The 22,084-nt window shown below is 40.9% G+C and overlaps 1 protein-coding gene and 1 long non-coding RNA gene across 3 annotated transcripts; one reads left to right on the top strand and one right to left on the bottom strand.

Annotated features, from left to right (window-relative positions):
* The first annotated feature begins 1,632 nt into the window (after positions 1-1,632).
* Positions 1,633-2,628, top strand: LOC145434010 (uncharacterized). The gene is made up of 2 exons (XR_013913251.1): positions 1,633-2,291; positions 2,372-2,628. It is a non-coding gene; the product is annotated as an uncharacterized LOC145434010 (long non-coding RNA).
* LOC145434009 (cullin-1-like) lies at positions 2,128-20,537 on the bottom strand. Of its 2 annotated transcripts, XM_080311284.1 has the most exons (20): positions 20,469-20,537; positions 19,772-19,865; positions 17,272-17,321; positions 14,623-14,815; positions 14,209-14,376; positions 13,282-13,423; positions 12,133-12,246; positions 9,253-9,443; positions 8,961-9,123; positions 8,003-8,133; positions 7,184-7,371; positions 6,714-6,789; positions 6,522-6,653; positions 5,654-5,768; positions 5,513-5,589; positions 4,780-4,911; positions 4,232-4,339; positions 4,069-4,169; positions 3,360-3,465; positions 2,128-2,931 (listed from the first exon to the last, which is right to left on the bottom strand). In XM_080311284.1, exons 1-20 carry the CDS (start codon positions 20,474-20,476, stop codon positions 2,737-2,739), a joined length of 2,484 nt encoding a protein of 827 aa, XP_080167410.1. In that variant the 5' UTR covers positions 20,477-20,537; the 3' UTR covers positions 2,128-2,736. The 2 variants fall into 2 exon arrangements, with proteins under 2 accessions (XP_080167410.1, XP_080167411.1); XM_080311285.1 differs by lacking the exon at positions 12,133-12,246.
* Positions 20,538-22,084: the final 1,547 nt, after the last annotated feature.

The following is a 22,084-nucleotide window of genomic DNA, read 5'->3' as shown; positions in this document are numbered from 1 at the left end:
GACCAAGTCCTACCCATACGGATCAAATAAAAGCTTGTAATGTAAGCTCATGCTCAATGCTCCTTGCTCACACTTAACCATAAAAGCGACTATAGAAAGTATCGACACCCGCCATCAACAGCGCGACGTGTCTCTGGAGCCCTACGCAACAAGCGGGCTAAGGCAATCGATATCATAATAATTTGACATATCCAATGTAGACTACTTGGACGTAGCCTACATATCTTTATCAGCTGAAGGATATTGCGCGAAAATTGGTAGGGCCCTAATACATTCTGTGGACCCAGTTTTACCCTTACAAGTCAAGGAAAGGCTGGTGTGTGCTCGCTTGTACCGAAACGCATAGAAAAAGTATCAACAGCGCAGCGTTTCTCTGTGGCGCGGTTGCACATTGCTATTGCCGCGACGTCAGCTGATCCCACTCTCGCCGCTCGGCCGCATCCTTGCTCTTGAGCTAGTCTCTCGTTCCGCCAGACAGCATTGTTGCGTCACACTGCCAATCTACTCGACAATGAATAATTGGGGGCTGATTGTGGGGGTTCCAGGGCCGCGAGCGGAATAAAATTTATATTTTCGTAATCAGTGCAGAGTCAGCTTTCGATTGATACCCGATTCATCAAATTTAATGCTCGGCAAGCCGGTCAAAAATCACCGTCAAATTGCCTGTAGCCAAATGGAAACTGTGACGTGATACAATTTCATTGAACCGTGCGATTTGCTTGTGTCGACACCATATAGGACACTATGTTGTGATGAGCCATTACTGTGATGACATATTTCATATGGGCGAAGGGCGACAATGCAGTGTGAACGGAACCACGCCAACACGCTACCTAAATTATATATTCACCGATACTTTCGTGAAATCATACTGGTAAATCCGTATCCACTGCGCGCTAAGCGCGACGAAAATTCTGGGCTTTACTCAACTTTTATGAAAATTAAATGTTAATACTACGTGAAAACAGCCCCGAAATTCATCAGACTATCTTCCTTGGAGGATTGAACTACTTCTACTGACAAACGGAAAATAGAGAAAAGTAAGTAAGTAGATCACAAAATATTACGAAGTAGAAGTAGCGAAAATTAGATCTACTTGAGTTAGTACTAGAAGTAGAGGAAAACTACTTGAGTACTTCGAAAAAGTAAAAGTACTTCGTTACTGACCACCTCTGGCTACCAGTTACTCTCGTCGTTTATCCGTGCTCAGCTCAGTTGGATTTCTTCGCTTAGACATTCAAAACACTGGGAACTGGGCAGGGTTCCCACCCCTTGCCGAGAACAGAAAACTCTCACTCACCGGGACTCACTCCGGGCTCAGTTGCGTCGCCGCACAGCACGCCGGAACGCCAATCTTTGTGTCGAGACGAGGAAATATTAACTAGATTCACGTTAAGCCTCCGCGTGGGGGAAGAGTAATTGGAACAGTGGAACTGAAACATTCGGCGCCAGTCATTTAGACGCCTATGAACATTGAACATGAACAGTCATGCACATATGTATCATTGTATGGAAGTTTTCGGTCAGCATAAGGGCAGTCCTTTTTGGCCAAGGTTATCTCGCTGCCGATCGTTCTAACAGACACACTTCGCGGAGTCGCATGTTACTTTTGTTACATGGCCTAAAACTTCATGTCTTGGCGCGTCTTGACCGAAATACACATTTGTATAAAACGTGCGTGTTTTTACTTGGGGGAAGGGTACCCTTTAATCAAGATGTTTGGCACTATTAAATCGCGCCCAGCATTAATGTCCAAAAATATTTCATAATTCATGTTAATTCACCAACCATTTTAGGTCCCTTTCGAGCTCGCCCCCCCCCTGTAAGGGGTTTGGGGTGCGGAAGCTAGTAGGCTACACACGAAGATAAAGCCGTCGGTTGGGAGTCAACAAGCAATCTCCGAGGAAACATTCCCACGACCCCCTACAGCAAATGCAAACCGCACAGGATGGAAGTTTGGGAGCATCGATTTGTTTTAGCGGTGAACTGATGCCACGGACCCATTGCGATGTGGTAAGTGCAGAACAAGTGGAAAACATGCCTTTCGTCCACACTTGTCTACACGTACGAAAAATCCATCGCCTACTTCCCAATCCCATCTCCCCCGACCATTTCCACGCACACGAACTCGGTCAACCCAATAAATTTATTCGCCAAGCAAAGGAAGGATGACCACTTCAACAGCACAACTCGAAACTTAATACCGGGTCAATTGACCGATTACAGGGGCAGACAACAACAGGTCGAATAGACGACATCGACGAACGAAGTACACAAGAGCGGATGGACCAGTTACAAAAAATGTAATCCGCTTGTGCAAGGGCGTCAACAATACATCGACGAACGAAGTACACAAGAGCGGATGGACCAGTTACAAAAAATGTAATCCGCTTGTGCAAGGGCGTCCACAATACATCGAAAAAGAACAGGCGGGTCAATTCACGCAAATCAGACCCAAGGTAACCATAGACAACACCAACGCAACACGTGCAAACCGAGGCCCGGTATCCAAACGCCGCTCGGATCTATCGAATATTTCATGACGAGCGAAGCAAATCGATTTGGAAACGCGACCAACAGTAGAATGAAACGAGGCAGTATAAGAGAAACGGAGATAAAACAATAAAATCAAGCATTTGGGGGTGGGGGGTCGGCCGCTACGAAATATTTTGTGCGCCGGTACAGACGGGGGACTAAAAGAACACACAAGCGAGAGAAAAGAAGTGAACGGCATCATCAGGCCAGGTATCGGTAAGTGTCTTTCTCGCCCTCGACGCGTTCCAAGTATTCTTTCTCTATCAGCATGTCGATGCATTTCTTTATGACGGGAACGCGCGGCCTGAAACGCTGCGACAGTTGAGACAGTACTTCGTTGAGGAGTTGCTGGTGCTTTAGGTGCTTCCGCATTTTCATAATACGCACGATGGAGGCCTGTGCGACGAAAGAACAATTCAGAAATGAAAACAATGATCGCTACTGTGTTGTGACATCACGCTTCTGAAAGGAAGTCACCGTTTTTCTATTTTCAATACAAGTAGCTGTGTTAAAAACGAGAATCGGATAGATAGGGTGCAAGTCTGAGGGTAAAAAACTGGGCATGCTGGAGACTGGAAATCAAAGCAACCCTGATGAACTAGCAAGGACTCTTGGTGACACTCGGTCACAGGATGTAAACTTGCCCGGGTCTCTGAGCGTACGTTAGTTGTGTCAATAGCAAAACCACCTGTCTTGAGACGCAAGTAAATCTCGGTAACTCACACTGCATGCATGATGCTTAACCAAAAAAGGCAGACACACACAACGGGCAAGGCATTCGTAGCACAACAACACGAAGTCACTGAAACCACTAAGAGACGTACTTGGATTTCCAATTTCCTGTCCTCTTCGACATTTCTGTGGGTCAACTCCCGTTCTTGCTTCTGCTCGGTTTTCATTGGCACGTTGATGTTGACTCGTAGTTTTTTGCTGGAAGAGATGAGGAATTCGAGAATGTTCAACTTCTGCAGTTATGGATCGATCGGTGAGTAGAATCATATTTAGATAGACTTTTGGATCCAAAGGGCCGATGAACTGGAATCTTACAGCCGAAACCAGTGATGCGAGACTGGCGATAATCATGTTCCATGCGGTAGTTGAGATGCGTTACGCTACAATTCTAAATACGAAAATGACGACGGGTTCTGGCATTTGTAGTTCTCGAATTCTGAAGTATTCACAACTAATTGTAATTGGTGGGATTTCAAGTGTAGTTATCCAATCAGTGGGGTCAGAAATTTTAGGCAGGCGTTCTCTGTTCTGTGTTTCACTTCATATTAAAACCGGACCGCCGACTTCTTACTTCATAGACCTTATTTAGTGGATCGATTTTGGATAAATTTGGGTCGTTTCAATCTAATTTCACCTACTCAAAAGTTCTACCTGCTTCTGAATTCACTGCTTGTACCGGAGTAGAAAATTAGAGCTTCGTTTTAACTCTGATAGTGCCGCCGCCTACTTAACATATCATTCGCTACATTCGTAATTCTTCGCGAGCGTAATCAACAACGTTGGCATAAGAGAAAAGCGTACTTTTTGTAGCTCAAGAAGAGAGAGAGTTCCGAGTCTGGCTCGAGCTTATCCGGATTCGATTCGCTCACCAGGAGTTTGCATTTGAGCAAGATTTGCAGGACCTGAACAATGCACGTGATATTGAAACTACTTTTCAAAAAATCGAGTCGCAGTGCGACACTACCTGAAGTAAAATGTCCATTCGCAGCTGAGTATTGTCGGCCAGCTGCTGAACGGTGTAAGATAGGTTAGAGTTGTACTGCAGCAAAACTGCCATTTGAAATGTAGACGCCTGGCAAAATAGAAACAAACAATTAGATTCAAGAGCTAGCAATAATACAGAGGAACGCGGCAAGATGGTGTGCCAGGGAAATCATCGCATATCACTCGCCACGTGAATGATATACAACTCACACGGTGCACAGACAGATTTCAGCAAAACTTGCTCTCCTACAATCTAGCTTTGACAAAGTCACCTTGACCATTCAATAAAAGACAAATTGCAAAATGTCAGCAAAAGGACAGTTGAAGAAAATGGAAATTTGTTCGAATCGACTATGGCAATATTTCTTGAATTCTAATTTGTTGTATTTACATTCTCGGCTGCTCGTAATCGGCATTTTTCGATGTCAATTCATACCCACAATGACGAAAGGCGTAGATGTGCAATAACGTAACCGTTTTTTTTTTAAGCTTTTTACGTTGGTACGACAGCCCATTGTCCAGTCTCACCTGCAAGGTATATCTGTTCTTGAAACAATTGGTCACGAGTTCCCCTTTTGATTTGTGATAAAGCCACGACAGCTTGCGTCCAGTGTGCTGCCTGTTGTAGAACTGGGAAAACCGTTGGTGGCTATTCTCCAGCTGTAGATGTACGAACAAATTTTAAATCACTTTTATTGTGCGATAACAATTAGATTAGATGCATATACAGCACACGGCTGCGATAATCTAGTTGCAAATCAAGATTTACGATCCAGAACGAACAATTCAAGTAAAAGCAGTAATTCTACCTGACAAATACAATATTTATTGAAAGTGGCATACGACGGAAATCTCATCTATGAGTAGTTAAGCGAGTCGAATGAGCGTAATCAAACATCCCCGCAACTAGTCGTAGCATCTAAAGCAGTGGTTCTCAAACTGGGGGGGAGAGCATTTGAAGGGGGGTACGAAGCTGCGGTCACCTGAAAAAAAATTTCGCGCTCTGCATTGTTTACGTTCAATTCATAGTTATTCCTCTGTGTATAATCCTAATTTCATATTTGAGAATTCCGTCATCAACAGTCATAAACCTTCCATGCCATCAAACTATCAGTTGGGATGGGATAGCTAGCTTTCTGGTTCAATTCTGTGATATGACGATGAGGAGAGGGGCGAAATTTTTCACTATCATTAAGGGGGGCGTGTCCAAAAAAAGTTTGAGAACCACTGATCTAAAGCATCAAACATTAGTTACACTGACCTCAACCGGCAGATTGAACGTCACGGACTGAAGAAACGGCCACGATCCAGATGTCAAAACTTGAATATAAAAGTCCACTGGAAAGAAAGCAGACCCGGGGTCATATAACTGGAGATATCGACAGGCGCAAAAGTTACTCACAATCCAACGGGTCCTCGCTGAGAGAAGTCTTGAATCTGTTGTTGATATCTTTGCTGACTCCCATATCTTTGTACATCCTCTCCAGTTTCGAAGTATATTCAAAGCCACAAGTTTGCTGCATTAAAAGCAATTGGTGTACATGTAAACTTGTGAAATCACACATCCGATGAAGTTGACCTATGTGCGATTCTGCATACGGCAGTGCTGATACGTAGGAATATGATGTGCTTCGATATGTGATGATATGTAATAAGATATGTGATGATGCGCTTTGATACATAAATATGTTAGCAGTGAAGTGTTTCCACAACAAATTAGTCAGTATATCAGTATAGCTGAGACCTTGATGTAGAGTTGCTCTATCGTCTATTATTTAATCCATCTTTCACAAGGAAACAGACTTACAGCTCAATAAGATATGAGCTGTCATTTGTCTTCTACGCTTCAGTAAAAGCCAATATCTTGGGAACATTCGAATGGCTCAACGTTTTTCAAGTCTTATTTACAAGACAAGGTACATTGCATTCTGTCTGGAGTCTTTGTGCATTCCGTTCATTACACCAATAACAATAATTTTGAGTCGTTTTCTTGGTAGTCTCTGATTTTGTGAATGCTGAACCATCAGTGCCTGGTAACTATCAAGTGTTACGAGTAATATCTATCATGGTATCATAACAGTAATAATGACTTCAGAGGATCCCAGTAACGCGCCTTCCAAAATAATTTGGTATTTCAGCAGCATGGTAATTTCATAGCACTTCATGATCGTCGTGAGGTTTGATTATTACTTCACAGTAATGCGGAGCAAAAGGAGCCAAAACAGGTGAAAATCATACACAAAAATCAACTTTCCCTGCCCAATGCTTACATTCAACTTGGAAATCATGGACGCCTCCGCGTCGTCACTGGCGGAAGTGTGGTGCACCAGACGCATGGCGAACATCTTGATGTAAAACTTCTGGAAGACGTCCTTGTCTTCGATGTACTTGAACACGATCAGCTGAAGAAAAAAAGCAGTTGGACGCACTGTCCTGGTTCGAGATATCAGCTGTCGACTCACGATTTGGTTCAAAGTCTCTTCCAATTCGTCTTCCTCGGGATTTTTCGCGCTTTTTTTCAAGAGCGAGTCACAGTACCTATAAAAACGGTAAGTCAGTTTATGCAAAGCTGTTCGGGCGGTAAGCCTTAACCGGAGTTAAACAAGCCGCAGGAGTTAGCTATGCTAGTTTGAGGAGTTTGGCGGAGATCAAGACCCACGCAGGGCTCATGTCATTTGCGATGCCACAACCGACTTGGCCACCGCTGATTTGGACATTGAATCGTGGAAGAGCTCAAATTTTCATGGCACGTTATAATTAGCGCCGAAGCTCAAACCCCGGCCAAGAATTGAATTTCGAGAGATTCTTTTGGCTTGTGGCCGTGCCTTCACATTGCGATTCATAATTTCAAACATTTCAACAGTGAAGCCGCCATAAAATGGTAAACTTTTCCACAACTGCCTCGGCTAAACAGCGATTTTCGACGTCTCACCTTGCTAAGAGTTCGGGAGATTTCGACGAGTTGTTGGCGGCGATGGTCACCGCGTTTTTATTCACAAAACGTCCGCAGGCCTTGTCCAACGCCGCCACGAATCCAGTGTCGTTATGAAAAGAGCAAGACACGAGCGCGCTATAACGTCGGTAGACTTCTAATATCGTGTTCACGTAGAGTTTCGGATCCTAAAACGCAGGAAATAAGCCGTGTAATATACTGGACCATTTGGTTGTACATTTATTGGTGTTGAAGTAAAAGTAAAAGTTATGTAAATTTTTACTTAACTCCAAGTAGAGGCAGCAATTTCCAAGACAACAAAACTGCTTCAAGTGAAAGTAGAAAATGAAGATATCAAAATTACTCTAGGAAGTAGTATCACAAATAGTATTTACATTTGGTCGAGACATCGCATAGTTTAAATGGCCACTTTCGACAATACATATTCAGTTCACGTTATGAAACTTTCACCCGTAAACATGGCGCAAACGTGCCTCAAAACTGTTTTCCACTTTGAAAAATTCAATTAAGATGAAGTTTAAAAGCAAGAAGCGTTGGTCGTACTTGAAACATTTTGTAATTCACAAGTGATAAATCTGAGATCCCACATCTTATCCTTACAAACACCTATAGCTGCCAGTAATACTATCAGACGAGAGCTGCAGTATAGGGTACCATCGGCAGACCGTGAAGCAGTAAAATAGGATCACTCTTTTTACCAGGCTGAGGAAAAGTCGACCTAGGGAAACCTAAGTGAAGTCAGAGACCGTGCAATAAACAAGACTGTTCCGTATCAGTAATAAAAAAAAGGATACTGACGTTGATGGCCAGCTCTGCGCAATTCTTGATCGTCGCGTCGCCTTGACTGTAAATATGAGATTCCAAAAGCTTTTTCATTTCACCGAGCCCGTCTTGAATTTTTGAGACGAGAGCGTACATACGACCGAGATCTGAAAATAGGCGCATTGGAAAAACTTACAAATATGAATCCGGGATTTTTAACAGAGCTTTTAATTAAGAAAACATCAGGTGTAAGGCGCATTATGGGACCATGACCAATGTTCCCTCTCATTTTTGACGTGTCTGCGCACACTCACCAACTCACTGTGCAGAACCTTGGACAACAGTGCGTAATGACTAAAAATAGGTCATCAATTCAGATTTTCTGTGCGCAGACACCGTCTCAGCACTGCGCATTTGCGCACGTGGGCATCTTACAGGGAACTTTGATCATGATCACAAAAAATTTCAATGTTCCTTGGCATGCGATTATTGAAGTGTTACACAAGAGCATTCACAGTAAATCTCACGATTGCCGAAGCATGACAAACTTGTAACAAGGAACCGCCGTCAAAACTTCCAAACACTCGAAAGAAAATCTGCCGATTTAAATTGACGATTCACGTTGAAGGCAGAAAGCGGTTTTGACCGGCTTTTTAGTCCTGACAACATACAATTATTGTGGATCTAATTGTAAAATAACGCTGTTCCCTTTTGTAATTTCTTCCACACACCATCGTAGTCAAGCAGTCTAGATCTCAACTGGAGCAAAATCTACTCATACGGAAGTCTGGAATTCACAACATTCATACCGCATTTCAGAGCATATCGTTGTATCAATGGCGAGCTAAAATTCGGTCTACGGCACAGAGGGCCCAGAGAACCAGCTAAGTTTCAAAAATAAGTCAAACTCGTCACACGATACGGACAGAACAAACTCGCTTGCGATTCTTGGACTTTCCCCGGTAAATTGCCGTCGGAAGTATTAAGCCAGTACCTTCGTTTTTTTCATCGTTCAGCAAATTCAGGAACTCGGAATGGAACTGATCCATGTGCTTTTGTATCAGAACCTCTTCGCAAGTCTTGGCGAGTTTCTCCTGTGTCGACTCATGCAAATACAACCGCACCCGGGTCATCTCCTCTTCAAGGCGCGACTCCGCCTATGTCACAATTGAACAATATAACCGTATTGAAATAAACCCTAATATTTTCAGTCGACACTTGTCAGGCGTTATCGGAAGCAAATGGTACAGTATTGAAAATTCTGTTTATAAAAATACACTTCACACCTTTTTCATGTATTCGGTGACGGGATTTTGCGACAAAAATTCCGTGCTTTCAGAAGTGTAGTATCTCTTCGTGTCTTCAAGAAAAAGGGTCTCGAAAGATTCCTTGTAGACGGCCAGCGACTGCGTCGTAGCGCGAGACGTTTTCGTAGAAGGTGACGAACTGGATTCATCTTCGTTCAAACTCAGTTCGACTGTGGCACAAAGATATAACATGTTGATATTGTAGGGGTATGAAGATTACAATACTACAGCAAGCATGCAATAGTACGGACTGCAAGACTAATGGTTGCATAGCGCATAAGCGTTGATTGCAAAGTTCCCTTGATTGTATCAAAGGCAGACTTTTGATTGAAATTGGCAGATATCGTGCTCTCGGCTGCTAACTGCATGTGTGAGGTTTGATGGTGCAGGGCGTAGTGGCCAGGAACCAAGTATTTTGGCTTTTTCCAAGACCTCACACAGGATGTGCATTACTCGACCGGTTCTGTTCTCGGATCTTTTCCTCTTTTACGACGGGGATATAGATAGACAGGTTTACACTGCCATTTTAGGATCAAAAATCAATCAGTAGTTTCCTCCGTTTCACAGAAAATTGTTGACCTTTGTAGTATTGTCTCACAGAAACACATGAAATTTTCAATTCCAGAAAATATATTAGTGGTCCTCAACAAAAACGAATTATTAGACCAAGAGATTCCACTATAAATTAGGTATTTTTACTTCTACTCAAAGCCGTTTAGACCTCTTCCAAAGGCATGAATTCTACTGATACTCATGAATAAGAAATCACTTTTTCCGTTGAGTGGAATTGAATTCTCTCTGTATTTATCCGCAGAAAACAGTGTCAAATGAGGAAAATCATAATTATAGTTGGACCTGCATTCGTATCAACATAATATTTTCCTGAGAATGATGAACTCTAATTTCCCTATCATCTATCTAGACTCGGTTGGTAATTTGTACTAGAAACTGAATAAACCCCAATCAAGACCAACAATATAATAATACGAGGTATGTTGAGCGGTCTCCATCACGATGTCGGAGCATTCAACCAACGGAGACTTACGACAGTTACTTTGTGGACAGTAGTCAGAACTGCATAAGCAGCTAGAGAGACCTCACACAAATCAGGTCATCACAGTACACACAAGGTTCAAATCAACAAAATATAGCATATTTTTGTTGTCATAAAGGTTATAAACTTGATAACAGGAAATAGCTTGTACTGTATTTGAACTGAAACAACACAGTTCGTCCAGACTATTTATTACATATTGCTTGGTGGTTTCATCTAATGCAGTGGTTCTCAACCTTTTTTAGACACGCCCCCTTTACGATAGTGAAAAATTTCGCGCCTCCCTTATCGTCATATCACAAAATCCAACAGATTGTTTGATGACATGGAAGGTTATGACTGTTGATGAGAGAATTAAAAATATGAAATTCGGTCTAGGCTATATAGAGAGAAACACGCGTGAATTGGAGGTAACTTGGGCAGAGCACGAAAAAAATTTCAGTTGACCGCTTCTTCGCGTCCCCTTCAGATGCTTTCACGCCCCCCAGGTTGAGAACCACTGATCTAATGTGTAGGTGAGCAACATGGCTTTAAGAACATGGATGTTTCAATGAAAATCTTTGTAGAATGAATAATTTGAAATCAAGTTATGTGACAGGATGACAGTCGCAATATCCTACACTCATTATTTTTATGCAAATACATTATTCATGAAACTACAAGGCAAAAGGTCACCAAAGTATGATTTATGAAATGATTGTAGTGTCTAAGATAAAATGCAAATTTTCTATTTCCGGGCAACAATGTGTTGACATTGTGTTATATTTGATAGGTCTAAGCGCTTCTTTCGATATCAGCTGATTCTGCCCTGAAGATGACAAATATTTCAGCCTCCAGCGATTACAGTTATTACTGGTATTCGTGTATGGAGGCCTAACGAACAGCTACATCGCCAAAGCATGTGATTGCTGGAGATGAAAGTGACTAATACGGCAAAATGATATCACAATCTACCAGCAAAACATTCAGAGGGGGAAACACATGTACACAATCACCTCATCAGCATGACTATGCGAAATTATTACCTAGCTATTAGTCGGATACGGTAGCGAGACACAATAGACAGTTTCGATCAAGTTTTCATAAATTGACTGCAAGTGCTATACAAAAGCCATTAATCCGCCACGATGCTTGAAAATGGAGATGGTAGCAAATGAACGATTGAAGTATGGCATAGTCACATTTGCATTGTTCCTTGAACATCATATTGTCGACAACATTTGTCCCGGAGCAATACATTGCGCAATGTGCAGTGCACAGATCGTATGGGATCAAAGTAATTTGCGCAAATGCTTTAGAAACACTAATAAAATGTTAGTTTACAGTAGCAAGACTAAACAGAACATAACATGAGATATATCAGGAATCATGATGGAAATACACCAGAAATGTAGTACAAGATTCCATGGTTACCAGTGAAGTCGGCACTTGGCAGCCCTTAATGCTAATCCTTATCCAAACCTACTCTGAACCTAACACCTAACCCTAAACCAAACACATAAACATATAGGCTTACATTCAAAGTGAGTGCCTGGTGCCGAATTCGTGAAGTTTCGTATATCACAATTCACGTTAATATTCAGTGAGCCTTCATTTTCAAAATTCTTGACACAGTATTGATAATGATACATCTCTGACAAAAATATAATAGATGTTACATTTCTCATGTCAAACTCACCAAATGCCAAATTCACTGATAACCATGTTGCACCTCCTCAGCCACACCACAGTCACAAACAAAATGAAACAATACAAAAGCCATAGCGATATCACGCTGTAAAACGAAAAGACTCTTTGCAACGAACCTCCATCGCGAGCTGACCTCGTCCCGCTGCCGGGACTATTTCTATAATCTGCCTGCGGATGAATTCCTGCCACAACCTTGATCTGTGAATTGAGATCCTGAACTCCGATGGCAACTGTGCGAACAAATACTTGAAGAGTCAGTCCTTAGCCTGCCTGGCAAACCTGAACTCTCTCGAAATAATGCAGATAGCTTGAGAGAATTGTAGGGCGAGAAGGCTTTCAATTGCTGCAGCACACAGAAAAAGCTTTGCTGTCATAAACGGATCTGGCACTATAGTGATCCTTTCAAATTACTATGTTCTAAACCTGGTCCAATTTGATGTCTTGCTACTGGGGAAACATGAAAATGGTGCCGGTGCCGAGGGGGGGGGGGGAATTACAATAGGCAAAAAGGCAATATCCTTTTTCCCTTTGTTCTCTGGTGTATAATATTGAAGCTCTATCGACTTGCACCGTAAATGTAAACCTCTGACAACAGCAACGTACATGCGACCCCATCTATAGTAGTCTACTAATGCTATTTCCTCACAATCGCTTCCGTTTCAAAAATTCAAATTTGTCTCGAGCTAACTTTTACCATTTCTGATATTTTCAGAAATGATCACTTTCAAAAGCAATCGAGTAACATGTCCATTTGTCCAAATCTAATGTATAAACAAAATCAACTCCACTGTTCACAAAGATATCATCTGCACACAAAATACGTTATAGTACGAACAATAATTTACAACAGCTTGCAACAGGTGATTAGGTATTATATTTCAAAATAGTAATTTTCAACTATGCAAGACTAAAAGACCTAACTAATTACATTGGTCGCTTGCCAAAATTACATCAATTCTCAGACATTTTGCTATTTGACACCGGACAGTGTGCAGTTCAAGCACTATCGAGATGGAGCTTGCAGATTCTGCTATTAAATTAGCTGAAAGCGTCCGCATGCTCTTAACCATGAAGACACCGTTTGATCATGCATCAGCTCTTTAGTATCGTTAATTCAAAACAGTCAACCACTGACCTCCCCAGCGTATTCATGAAATATAATTACGGCAACCATATAACTGGGAACTGTAAATCCTGACGAAACATTTTCATACCGCGTAATGACAAACAGTGATTCACCGGTCCAAAAGAACATCCTCGCTTACCGTAAGACTTCAAGACACCGCTTATCAGACTGGTGTTGATGATTTCGCCGTTTCTCTCCTTTTCAATAAGCTTCAAAACTGCGGACGTGACTTGGTTATTCAGAGGTTTGAACAGATTCTCCCTCCAAATAACCAGAGCGAGCTGGAAGAGAAGATATTCATGATGATTATTGTGAGGTCGGTTTAAAATCATTACAATCCAAAATAAGTCAATTTTCCTATCGCACAGATTCTAACATCGAAATTGACAAAGTTTGAAAAGAGACGTTGATACCAGGCTCACCAAATTACTCTTGAGGTCATTTTATGACTTTGCAATACTTGTTTTCTATTGGCTCTGCATTTGTACTATACTGTACGGGTCCATACCGTGCCTTATCACTCGCTATTCAACGAGGTGTGACAACAAAGGTGTGTAGTGTTTGCTGAACTACACCTACCAGTCTGTTCAAAATGTTATGGAACGGCGTAAGTAACTGTCATCTATACTTCGCAACAACAGGCAAATCTTGATAAATTGATATCTGCGAGGCTGTATAATTACATCCAATACCCTTTTAACCACTGTTGATAAGGACTCGTTCAGCATATTCCCGTAAAAGTCACATTACCGCTTGATATACTAGAATAAATATGTTCAATCATCTTTTGAATTGAACCTCATTCAAAATTAGCTGGCAATCCAGCTTAGTATGGATCGGCCCAAGCTGTGCATCAATGACATACTCTTATGAATGATGTCAGTTTGTTATTCATTATTCAGGACTCATGTCATCCGTGATCCGAACATAAAACATTGAGCCGTGAAGCCTTGAAATTTGAACATCTGTTAAATACTAGACCTCGGGACACTGTAGGATAATTCCTATCACAAATTATAAAACCGACATACAAGACAACTGTTCATTCACCACAAACTCTTCTTACCGAGTATATCTTGTAAATATTTTTGCGGCCTTCATTACATTCCCTGACCACCCAGTGACGGTTCAAGTAAGCACAGACGCCATTCAACACCAGGCTACTGAACTCGTAACCGAGCCACTGGCGCGTATAGAAGTGCAGGACGTCCTCTCCCATCAAATCAAATCCTTCCTGCACATTAAAAAAAAGATTGGTGAAAAATAAACTGCCCATTCGACTTAACCATTAAATATTATGAGCCGAGCCTACAGAAATCAACATTATCATTTGCTAGACATCCATCGGATAAGTGGGCCTAGAATCTTTTAGTCCCAAAACTTTGTTTCAACATTATCATTGCAAACGATGACGGGTAATTCTTTTCCCAATCTGCCAGCATCGTAATAAAATTCCACTGCACATCAATATTGGTCACACCTGCAATATGCCGGACAAATACTGTTGCAGATACGACCTCAGCTTTTTGTACAGCTCGTGTCCCACAAAGTTGGCGCTTTGCGAATTGTGCCATTTCTTCGGGGAAGCCTTGAAACTTGTGCTGGTGGACGAGCCGGGCAGTTGCCTTGACGCTCCGCTGTGTTGGACGCTTGTGCAGTAATTGTAAACATGCCTGAAACGAAACGCAGATTCCCATTACATTACTGCGCGGTGTGTACGAATGAATTTGGTGAATTGAGTAAATGCAAGTTTGATCAATACATTCACTATTGATTATTATCACCATGATGGTTTCATATTCATGAAGGAAATAGAATACACTGGGCCCGATTTTGACATAAATCTCCTGACTGGACATCTTCCGTTGAACGTGGTATCTAAACCACCTTGGCGTGTACGACATATTTATTTCATAACATCAACTGAAAACTATATAAAGTTTGATCTCTGCATGACTGCTGGAGCGTGGAGCCCCTGTGGAAATTTCAATACATTGCAGCTTCATTACGGTGGCGTTCTGAAGATAATGGCTGCGGCCAAAATTTTTCTTTCGTTTTGCCCTTCACTTTGTGACCACATCATTTTTGGAGTGCAGTGCCCCTTTAATTGTGGCTAATGTACCCAGCTCCAATGTAATATCGGAAACTTCATTTAATGCTGACTTTTTGATAGTGTATATTTATTCGTTGTTCAATTGAAGCTGGCCGAGTCCTGTTAAAGAACACCAACTTGATTGTGATTATTCGGTATCCTTTGAAAAAAATTCGACTTTGCTGTTTGCTATAGCCTCTATCATACTACCACGTGTCTCATAACTGTACTCTCGGAATTTAACAAAGTTCGTTTAAAAGTGTCCGTAGCTTTCGCATATAGCTTTTCCGAAATGAATTGTAGGCTACTTTTAAACCAGTGATTCCCAATCGCGGATCCAAGGTAGCCTTCTTGCGGCTCTGATTGACCACCAGATATGCCACAAAAATATAATAGACGACAGGATATATGTTGAGTTCTGCTGGTCATATAGACCTTATATATCGTCTCTATGAAAACACAATTTTACTAACATCAAATTAACGGCTCATAGTCGTGTATAACTAAGAGTATAATCCCCCGCAAACTTTTGGATTGAGTGCTGGAACGTATGAAGAGTTATCATATCGACATGATATACATTTTCAGTTCATTTCAATGTATCGAACTCGCCAATAAATGTTAACAATGCTAAAGTTATCAATGTTATCAATGCTGAAGTTTCCTTACACGGTGATAGCGAGACCCACCATTAATATCGTTGGGTGTAACCTATATTGGTAACCCTGTATCTAAAGGTATCATGCAAGAACCTCAGGGAAGAATACTAATATTTGACTGCATGAAAATCTATTGTAGGCAACATTGGATTTGAGATTTTGACCGCATTCAGTCTAAATAAGACAAAGGAGACTGGCATTCATGACTGCAATCTTGACAGGAAACGAGTTCCGATACTGAGGAGTTACACTGTTGTGATTGTTGCATAACAAAGAAACTACACGAGAAAAATTTGGGAAGGCAAGTATGTTTACACTGGTGTAGAATTATGGTACACAGTTGTTGGCATTGTCTACAGCAGGGGCGGGCACAATTCGGCCAGCGCAGGGGTTTTAAGCGGCGACGCATATAGTTTTCGGTCTGACATGGATAACGCAGCCCGCGAAAGGTGGCCGTGAAACTACTTGTTCTGCTCGGGCTTACGTACGTTTGCGAGCTAACATTTTTGACCGTGAAAATGAACAGATAAAGCTGCGTTCCACAGTTCCACTCCAACTGACACTCATGTGCTGTCTTTACCACGGGTTTCTACGTCCGACATGCAATCAAAGTTCAAATAACCAGTCGACAACTTTGATCGATCACGGATCTCATCGACTTCAACAGCTACAGAAGTATATTATATTAATAAATTCATTAAATACGATTTTATAGGTGTATAAAATATGGGAAAGGTAGGCTATATGTAAAACTTGTATAGGTGGATAAACACACGTTTACTCTATCAATTTAGGAATCCAGCCCTCCAAGTACTTCATTTTCCTATATCCGGCCTGTCGACTGGAGAAGTTGACCGCCTCTGGTCTACAGGCATGTCTCAAAGTTGGATTTCTACGATGTAGCATTTCGAGACATTAGTCTTGGCCCCTTCGGGTTAGGCGCTAATCTAAAATTTGTCATAATTTCAGGAACATATATGTCTTTGTCAGTCAAGACATGCCCCATTGCCTACCTACCTGCTACCTTTTAACATATCAAATTCATTTGATTCATTTGTGACGGCAATCAATGAGCAGGTGACCACTTTTCAAAAGTTTTGTATGATATACCCCATAGCAGCCCAGTGGTACATGTCAGAATCAAGATCTAGCCTACAATACCACCTTTCGGGGATATCTATCCATGTTTTGGGAAACATTAGGAGAGCAAGTTTCGATAAAATTTGTATCGATGCCAGATGTGGTTACACGCACCATGTCTTACCTTAATGATATTGAAGACACAGCAATATATACATTGAACAGACTTTAATCTTGGCCTGTTGGTCACAGGCACTGCTTGAACAAATTAATATGAACTTGGTCAAAATCAACTTACGTGTACAGTTCCATGTACCGCGGCTTCAGCATGCGCTTCATTGTATAAACCTAAAGCAGAAAGACCTGTGTAAATCTTGCTGTAATGAATATTATTTGCATGGATTAGTTATCAAATAAACCCCAGGTGAGACTCGGAACATGTGAATGAGCTAAGGTCATTAAGTTGTCACTAACTGCTCTGTGATTCAGGTAATACAGTACATAACTTCAAGTTCAAACAAGACACACTGTGATCAAGACAATGTGACAGAATTATCATCATCAGCATATACATCTCGGCTATCTTAGATTATCAAGCCAAGTTGCGGGCTGAAGTTAGAGCGGAATTCAGAATCAATCAAATTGACCATCCATCACTAAAGATGCACCGTGTCCACACAAAACCATTACACGAACTCGTTTCTGCAGGCTATGATGTTGACATAACTTTACAAGAAATTGTGATGATTGTAACAAAGCCGCATCTGCATGACATTGTATGACACAGATTGACTGATAGATAAGATTAGGTCTCGCTAAACAAAATGACATTCACAGGGAATCAGAAATGCAACGTAGAAAATATTGGTAAAGACAGATAGAGAAACAATATCAAACCCATATCAAAAACCAAGTGAGGTAGACAGCCTAGACACAATATAGCTCTGAGCTAATTTCAGAGTGGCTATCTGTTTTGGATGATGTTATGATAACGCACTTTGACAAAATCGATGCATGTATTTTTCACAACTACGTCGATAAGTTTGTCACACATCAATGATTTTGAAAAGGTTCAAACTTCGAGGGCCTATTCAGCCCTTCACCTAGTGCTCGAAGGAAAAATGTAAAATTGTACGGTACATGATAGAATGAAGAATAATTCAAGCTCTATTATACTAAATATAAATATTACTCAGAGACTATACCCTCAATATTGCGGGACGGAAACCCATACAAAATTATTGATTGTCATGCTTGAATGAAAGCAAAATTATGAAAATTTCAAACCCAACTTCGCAATGCATTGACGGATTCCGATGATATGAAGTTCATTATACTCGGAATCAACTGCTTTGCCAGCCAAGTATGAAATTTGTATTGCCAAATATTGGATGTTTAGTAACCGGAAATTTTTCAAATGCGGGATTGCCGTGGTGGGCTAAATAATATTGGTATAATAAAATGAAACTGTCGTTTCTCTACAAGGAGATGAAATGTATTGCAATAAGTTGAATCAGGTAATTCACGCAATTATATCACTGAATTCGTATATTGTTGGAGCCTTTCGTGAGCTGCACAAAACTTGTCGTGAGCCGTAGCTCGCCCGCCTCTGGTTTAAATGTTCAATATATGAACACACACCATAAACTGCCTATTCATGGTGACATTGCAGAAACACAGTAATTTGCTACAATGAAGCGGCTCAATAAAGGCTTTATGAACAGACAAATTCTGTAATTTTGTCGGTTGCCAGTAAACTCGCCCCAAAGTAAATTCGGCCCAGGCAAATTCGGCCATTACATCAGTAAATTCGGCCCACCGAGAATATTGTATTAAAATGTATTACCAACCGTTAACATGAATTAATTACATAATTATACCATTATTAAGTGATTTGGATGTCAGGGTATGCGTAGATCGCGTAATCACGGGAGATAGCGCGGATATTCACGGGGACCGAATTTACCGACGGCCGAATTCACCGGCCAATTCACTGGTTACTCCGTCAATTCTGCCCTCGGAGAATTTTTTATAAAAATGTATTACCAACTATTAATGTGAATTAATTTCATAATTATATTATTATCAAGTGATTTGGAGAACAGGGTATGCGTATAAATATATATATGTATATATATATGCCGATGTTTACGGGGCCGAATTTACCGACAGCCGAATTCAATCGGTATATTCGGCCCTCGCAAAACATTGTGTGAAATTGTATTACGAACTAATAATGTGTATTATATTACATAATTATAATATTACCTAACCTGAACCCTAACACTAATCCTAACCCTAATTCTAACCTAACCTAACCTAACCCTAACCCTAATCCTAACCCTAATCCTAACCTAACCTAACCCTAATCCTAACCTTAATCCTAACCTAACCTAACCCTTACCCTTAGGTTAGGTTAGGATTAGGGTTAGGTTAGGATTAGGTTTAGGTTTAGGTTTAGGATTAGGGTTAGGTTAGGATTAGGGTTAGGGTTAGGTTAGGTTAGGATTAGGGTTAGGTTAGGATTAGGGTTAGGGTTCAGGTTAGATAATGGTATTGTAACTGTTGTTGTTACTCTGGCCCTGGCCGAATTTACCGAGGGCCGAATTTACCGACGGCCGAATTCACCGACGGCCGAAGTGACCGAGGGCCGAATTCGACGGGCCGAATTTACTTTGGGGCGAGTTTACTGGCAACCATTTTGTCAACCCCGAAGTGATGTAAATAAACAAAACGAGTTTCAAGCTGATGCTATGGGCATATCGAGTCGACTAAAAAATCTACAACACTACAAGTACCTGATCCATTCCTTGCTTTAGATCTTCCCAAATTTGATTGAGGCCAATTTGATTTGAGCCGTGAGCATTGCCGCTAGAACCAGCTCTTCTTGAACTGGAATAAAACATTGAATGTTAAGATTTAGAAGTAAAAATAATTAAAGAAATTATTCTTTTCAAGACGGTGGATAATAATCAAAGACCATGTTCAGTACATCGTCAGCCACATGCAGTCGTCAAGCCTGTTCAATCAACACCTTCAAGGAGAATCTCTAAGGTGCTCAAGATTCTTGGATCACGATTTGACATACCGATTCACCTACCAAAGCATGCCCCTTCCTTCTCATTCCTCATTGCCATTATATGATTTCCTTTTTATTCATTTTTCCATTCCATGTACAGTATATAAGTGTATATATCTCATATTATACAATATCTTTTTTTTACTTTTATCATTGGGTATTTGATCGATTGGCTATTCTATGTTGTTTCGACTTCGTGCAATGTATTCATTGTATTGAAATATTGTGGTGTATTCAAGTGATATAATTATAATAACTGCAAACTGAGTTTAGGGATATCAACAAACCAACTATTCAAGAAATTATCAAATATACATAACATGACACATAAGGCAAAGGCATGTACTCTATCAGCGAATCAATCAATCATTGAATAGATGCATACAAAACAAATGAAATCATCAGTAAGAATTTACCTGGACATTCTTCTCGATTCTTCCCAATACAAAAGTTTACATACATAAATAGATAATCAACCACTATAAAAGATGAAAATAAATGATAGCTGCCTCAGCATTGCTGATTGACACTTGACAGTGATTGAAGATGCTCATGGCCATCGGGCAACACTGACAATGTACATGGTACCTGATGATACAAACGCATCTTCCAAGTCACATTGCTGGCGAATCTAGCATCTCCCATAAACGGTCTAACTGTGCTTTATATCAGACTTATACTTCGTTCTTTTGACATATCTCCAGCAGAACTAAAAAATGTACGATATTATACCCGGCAGAAGCAGGTAACAGGTTACGGGAAGAGAAGAGGGGAAGGAAGCATACGAAGTACCAAGGCGTTGGCTTTGGTGTGATCTGTGATGTATAAGGTTGGATTTGGTGGACTTGATTTTCCTGTATCCATTGGTCTTCTCCCCAAGTCACATTTTTCCAGCAAGAGAATGATTGCATGGCAGGTAAATACCCTGACGCCGCCGCTACAGGATCCCGAATTCGAAATCCAAATAACGAATAAATTAAATAATCAGCTGCCACAAACCAATGGCGACCACTCTATCGTTTACAGGCAAGATGTAATTGACAGACCCGGATCTGTACACAAAACTGTTCATGTTCAGTGATCACTGCACTAAGCTATATAATCATGATTGGTTTATTAGCAATTTTTATCAGTTTAATACGCCACAAAAATGCGATACAATGAAAAGATAGGAAGGTGTCGAAGCGACTTGGAGTAGTCTATGGAATCAGACAACCACCTTAGCCTAGGCGATGTAAAGAGGAGGCATGCACTTGCACACTGAATGAAAAGTAAAAGATAGAATAGAAAAAAAGCAAGCGACAAAAATGGGGTGGCATTTCATGGAAGACGAGATCGATAGGTCAGGTCGTGTTCCGGTAATCTTGAGGATGGACTAGTATTTATTTAGTAGTAATTGCTTGTATTTCGACTTGAATGTGGACAATGTGGACAATGGACATTGGACATGCTCCTCGACAGTCGGATGACCGCCGGGATACTGTTCCACTATAGATAACTAAGGTAAACCGGTTTACCTTCGTTATCTATAGTTCCACACGTCAGTTCCGGCATATTTCATGGAGCGATGATCTGTTCGGTCGATCATATGATATTTGGACGACTTGGACGCGCGTGTGTTGTACTAGTGAGCTTTTGATTCCGAAGTCATTGAAATATTCGGGACAATGACCGCAGTGGAACTGATACATAAACTTGGCGATTTCTAATTTCCGCATATCTTCTAGAAAGCGCCAAGCAAAATCATTCTTTTATTTGATTTCCATCATTTCAAAATATTACAACGATATTTATTAGAGATAGTACGAACCAAAACAATGCACCGATTTTCCGCGTCAATCTGTTCAAGTTTTGATCCTTTTTTTCATTTATTGTCTCTATTTATTTTTCCATGAGAAGATTTCGTTCAAGATGAATCTCACAGCTGTTTAAACTCCGGGATCGGACCCGATGAGGGCCCTAATTATGCATTTAATATCAGACAGGCAGTGCTGATCTATTTTATCAAAATAGCGTGTATCTGGTTGTGTTA

The sequence above is a fragment of the Botryllus schlosseri genome, chromosome 2 (genome assembly GCF_051294905.1).
Source record: "Botryllus schlosseri isolate E-star chromosome 2, Bs_hap1, whole genome shotgun sequence".
NCBI lineage: Eukaryota > Metazoa > Chordata > Ascidiacea > Stolidobranchia > Styelidae > Botryllus > Botryllus schlosseri.
This window is presented reverse-complemented; position numbering and strand designations above follow the sequence as displayed.

What these genes read in the sequence shown, in the direction of transcription:
- LOC145434009 (XM_080311284.1), bottom strand. An exon ending in GCGCAGAGCTGGCCATCAAC is followed by an intron (nt 7,372 to 8,002) that starts GTCAGTATCCTT and finishes CCTGCGTTTTAG; the next exon opens with GATCCGAAACTCTACGTGAA. An exon ending in CAGCGAGGACCCGTTGGATT is followed by an intron (nt 5,590 to 5,653) that starts GTGAGTAACTTT and finishes CTTTCTTTCCAG; the next exon opens with TGGACTTTTATATTCAAGTT.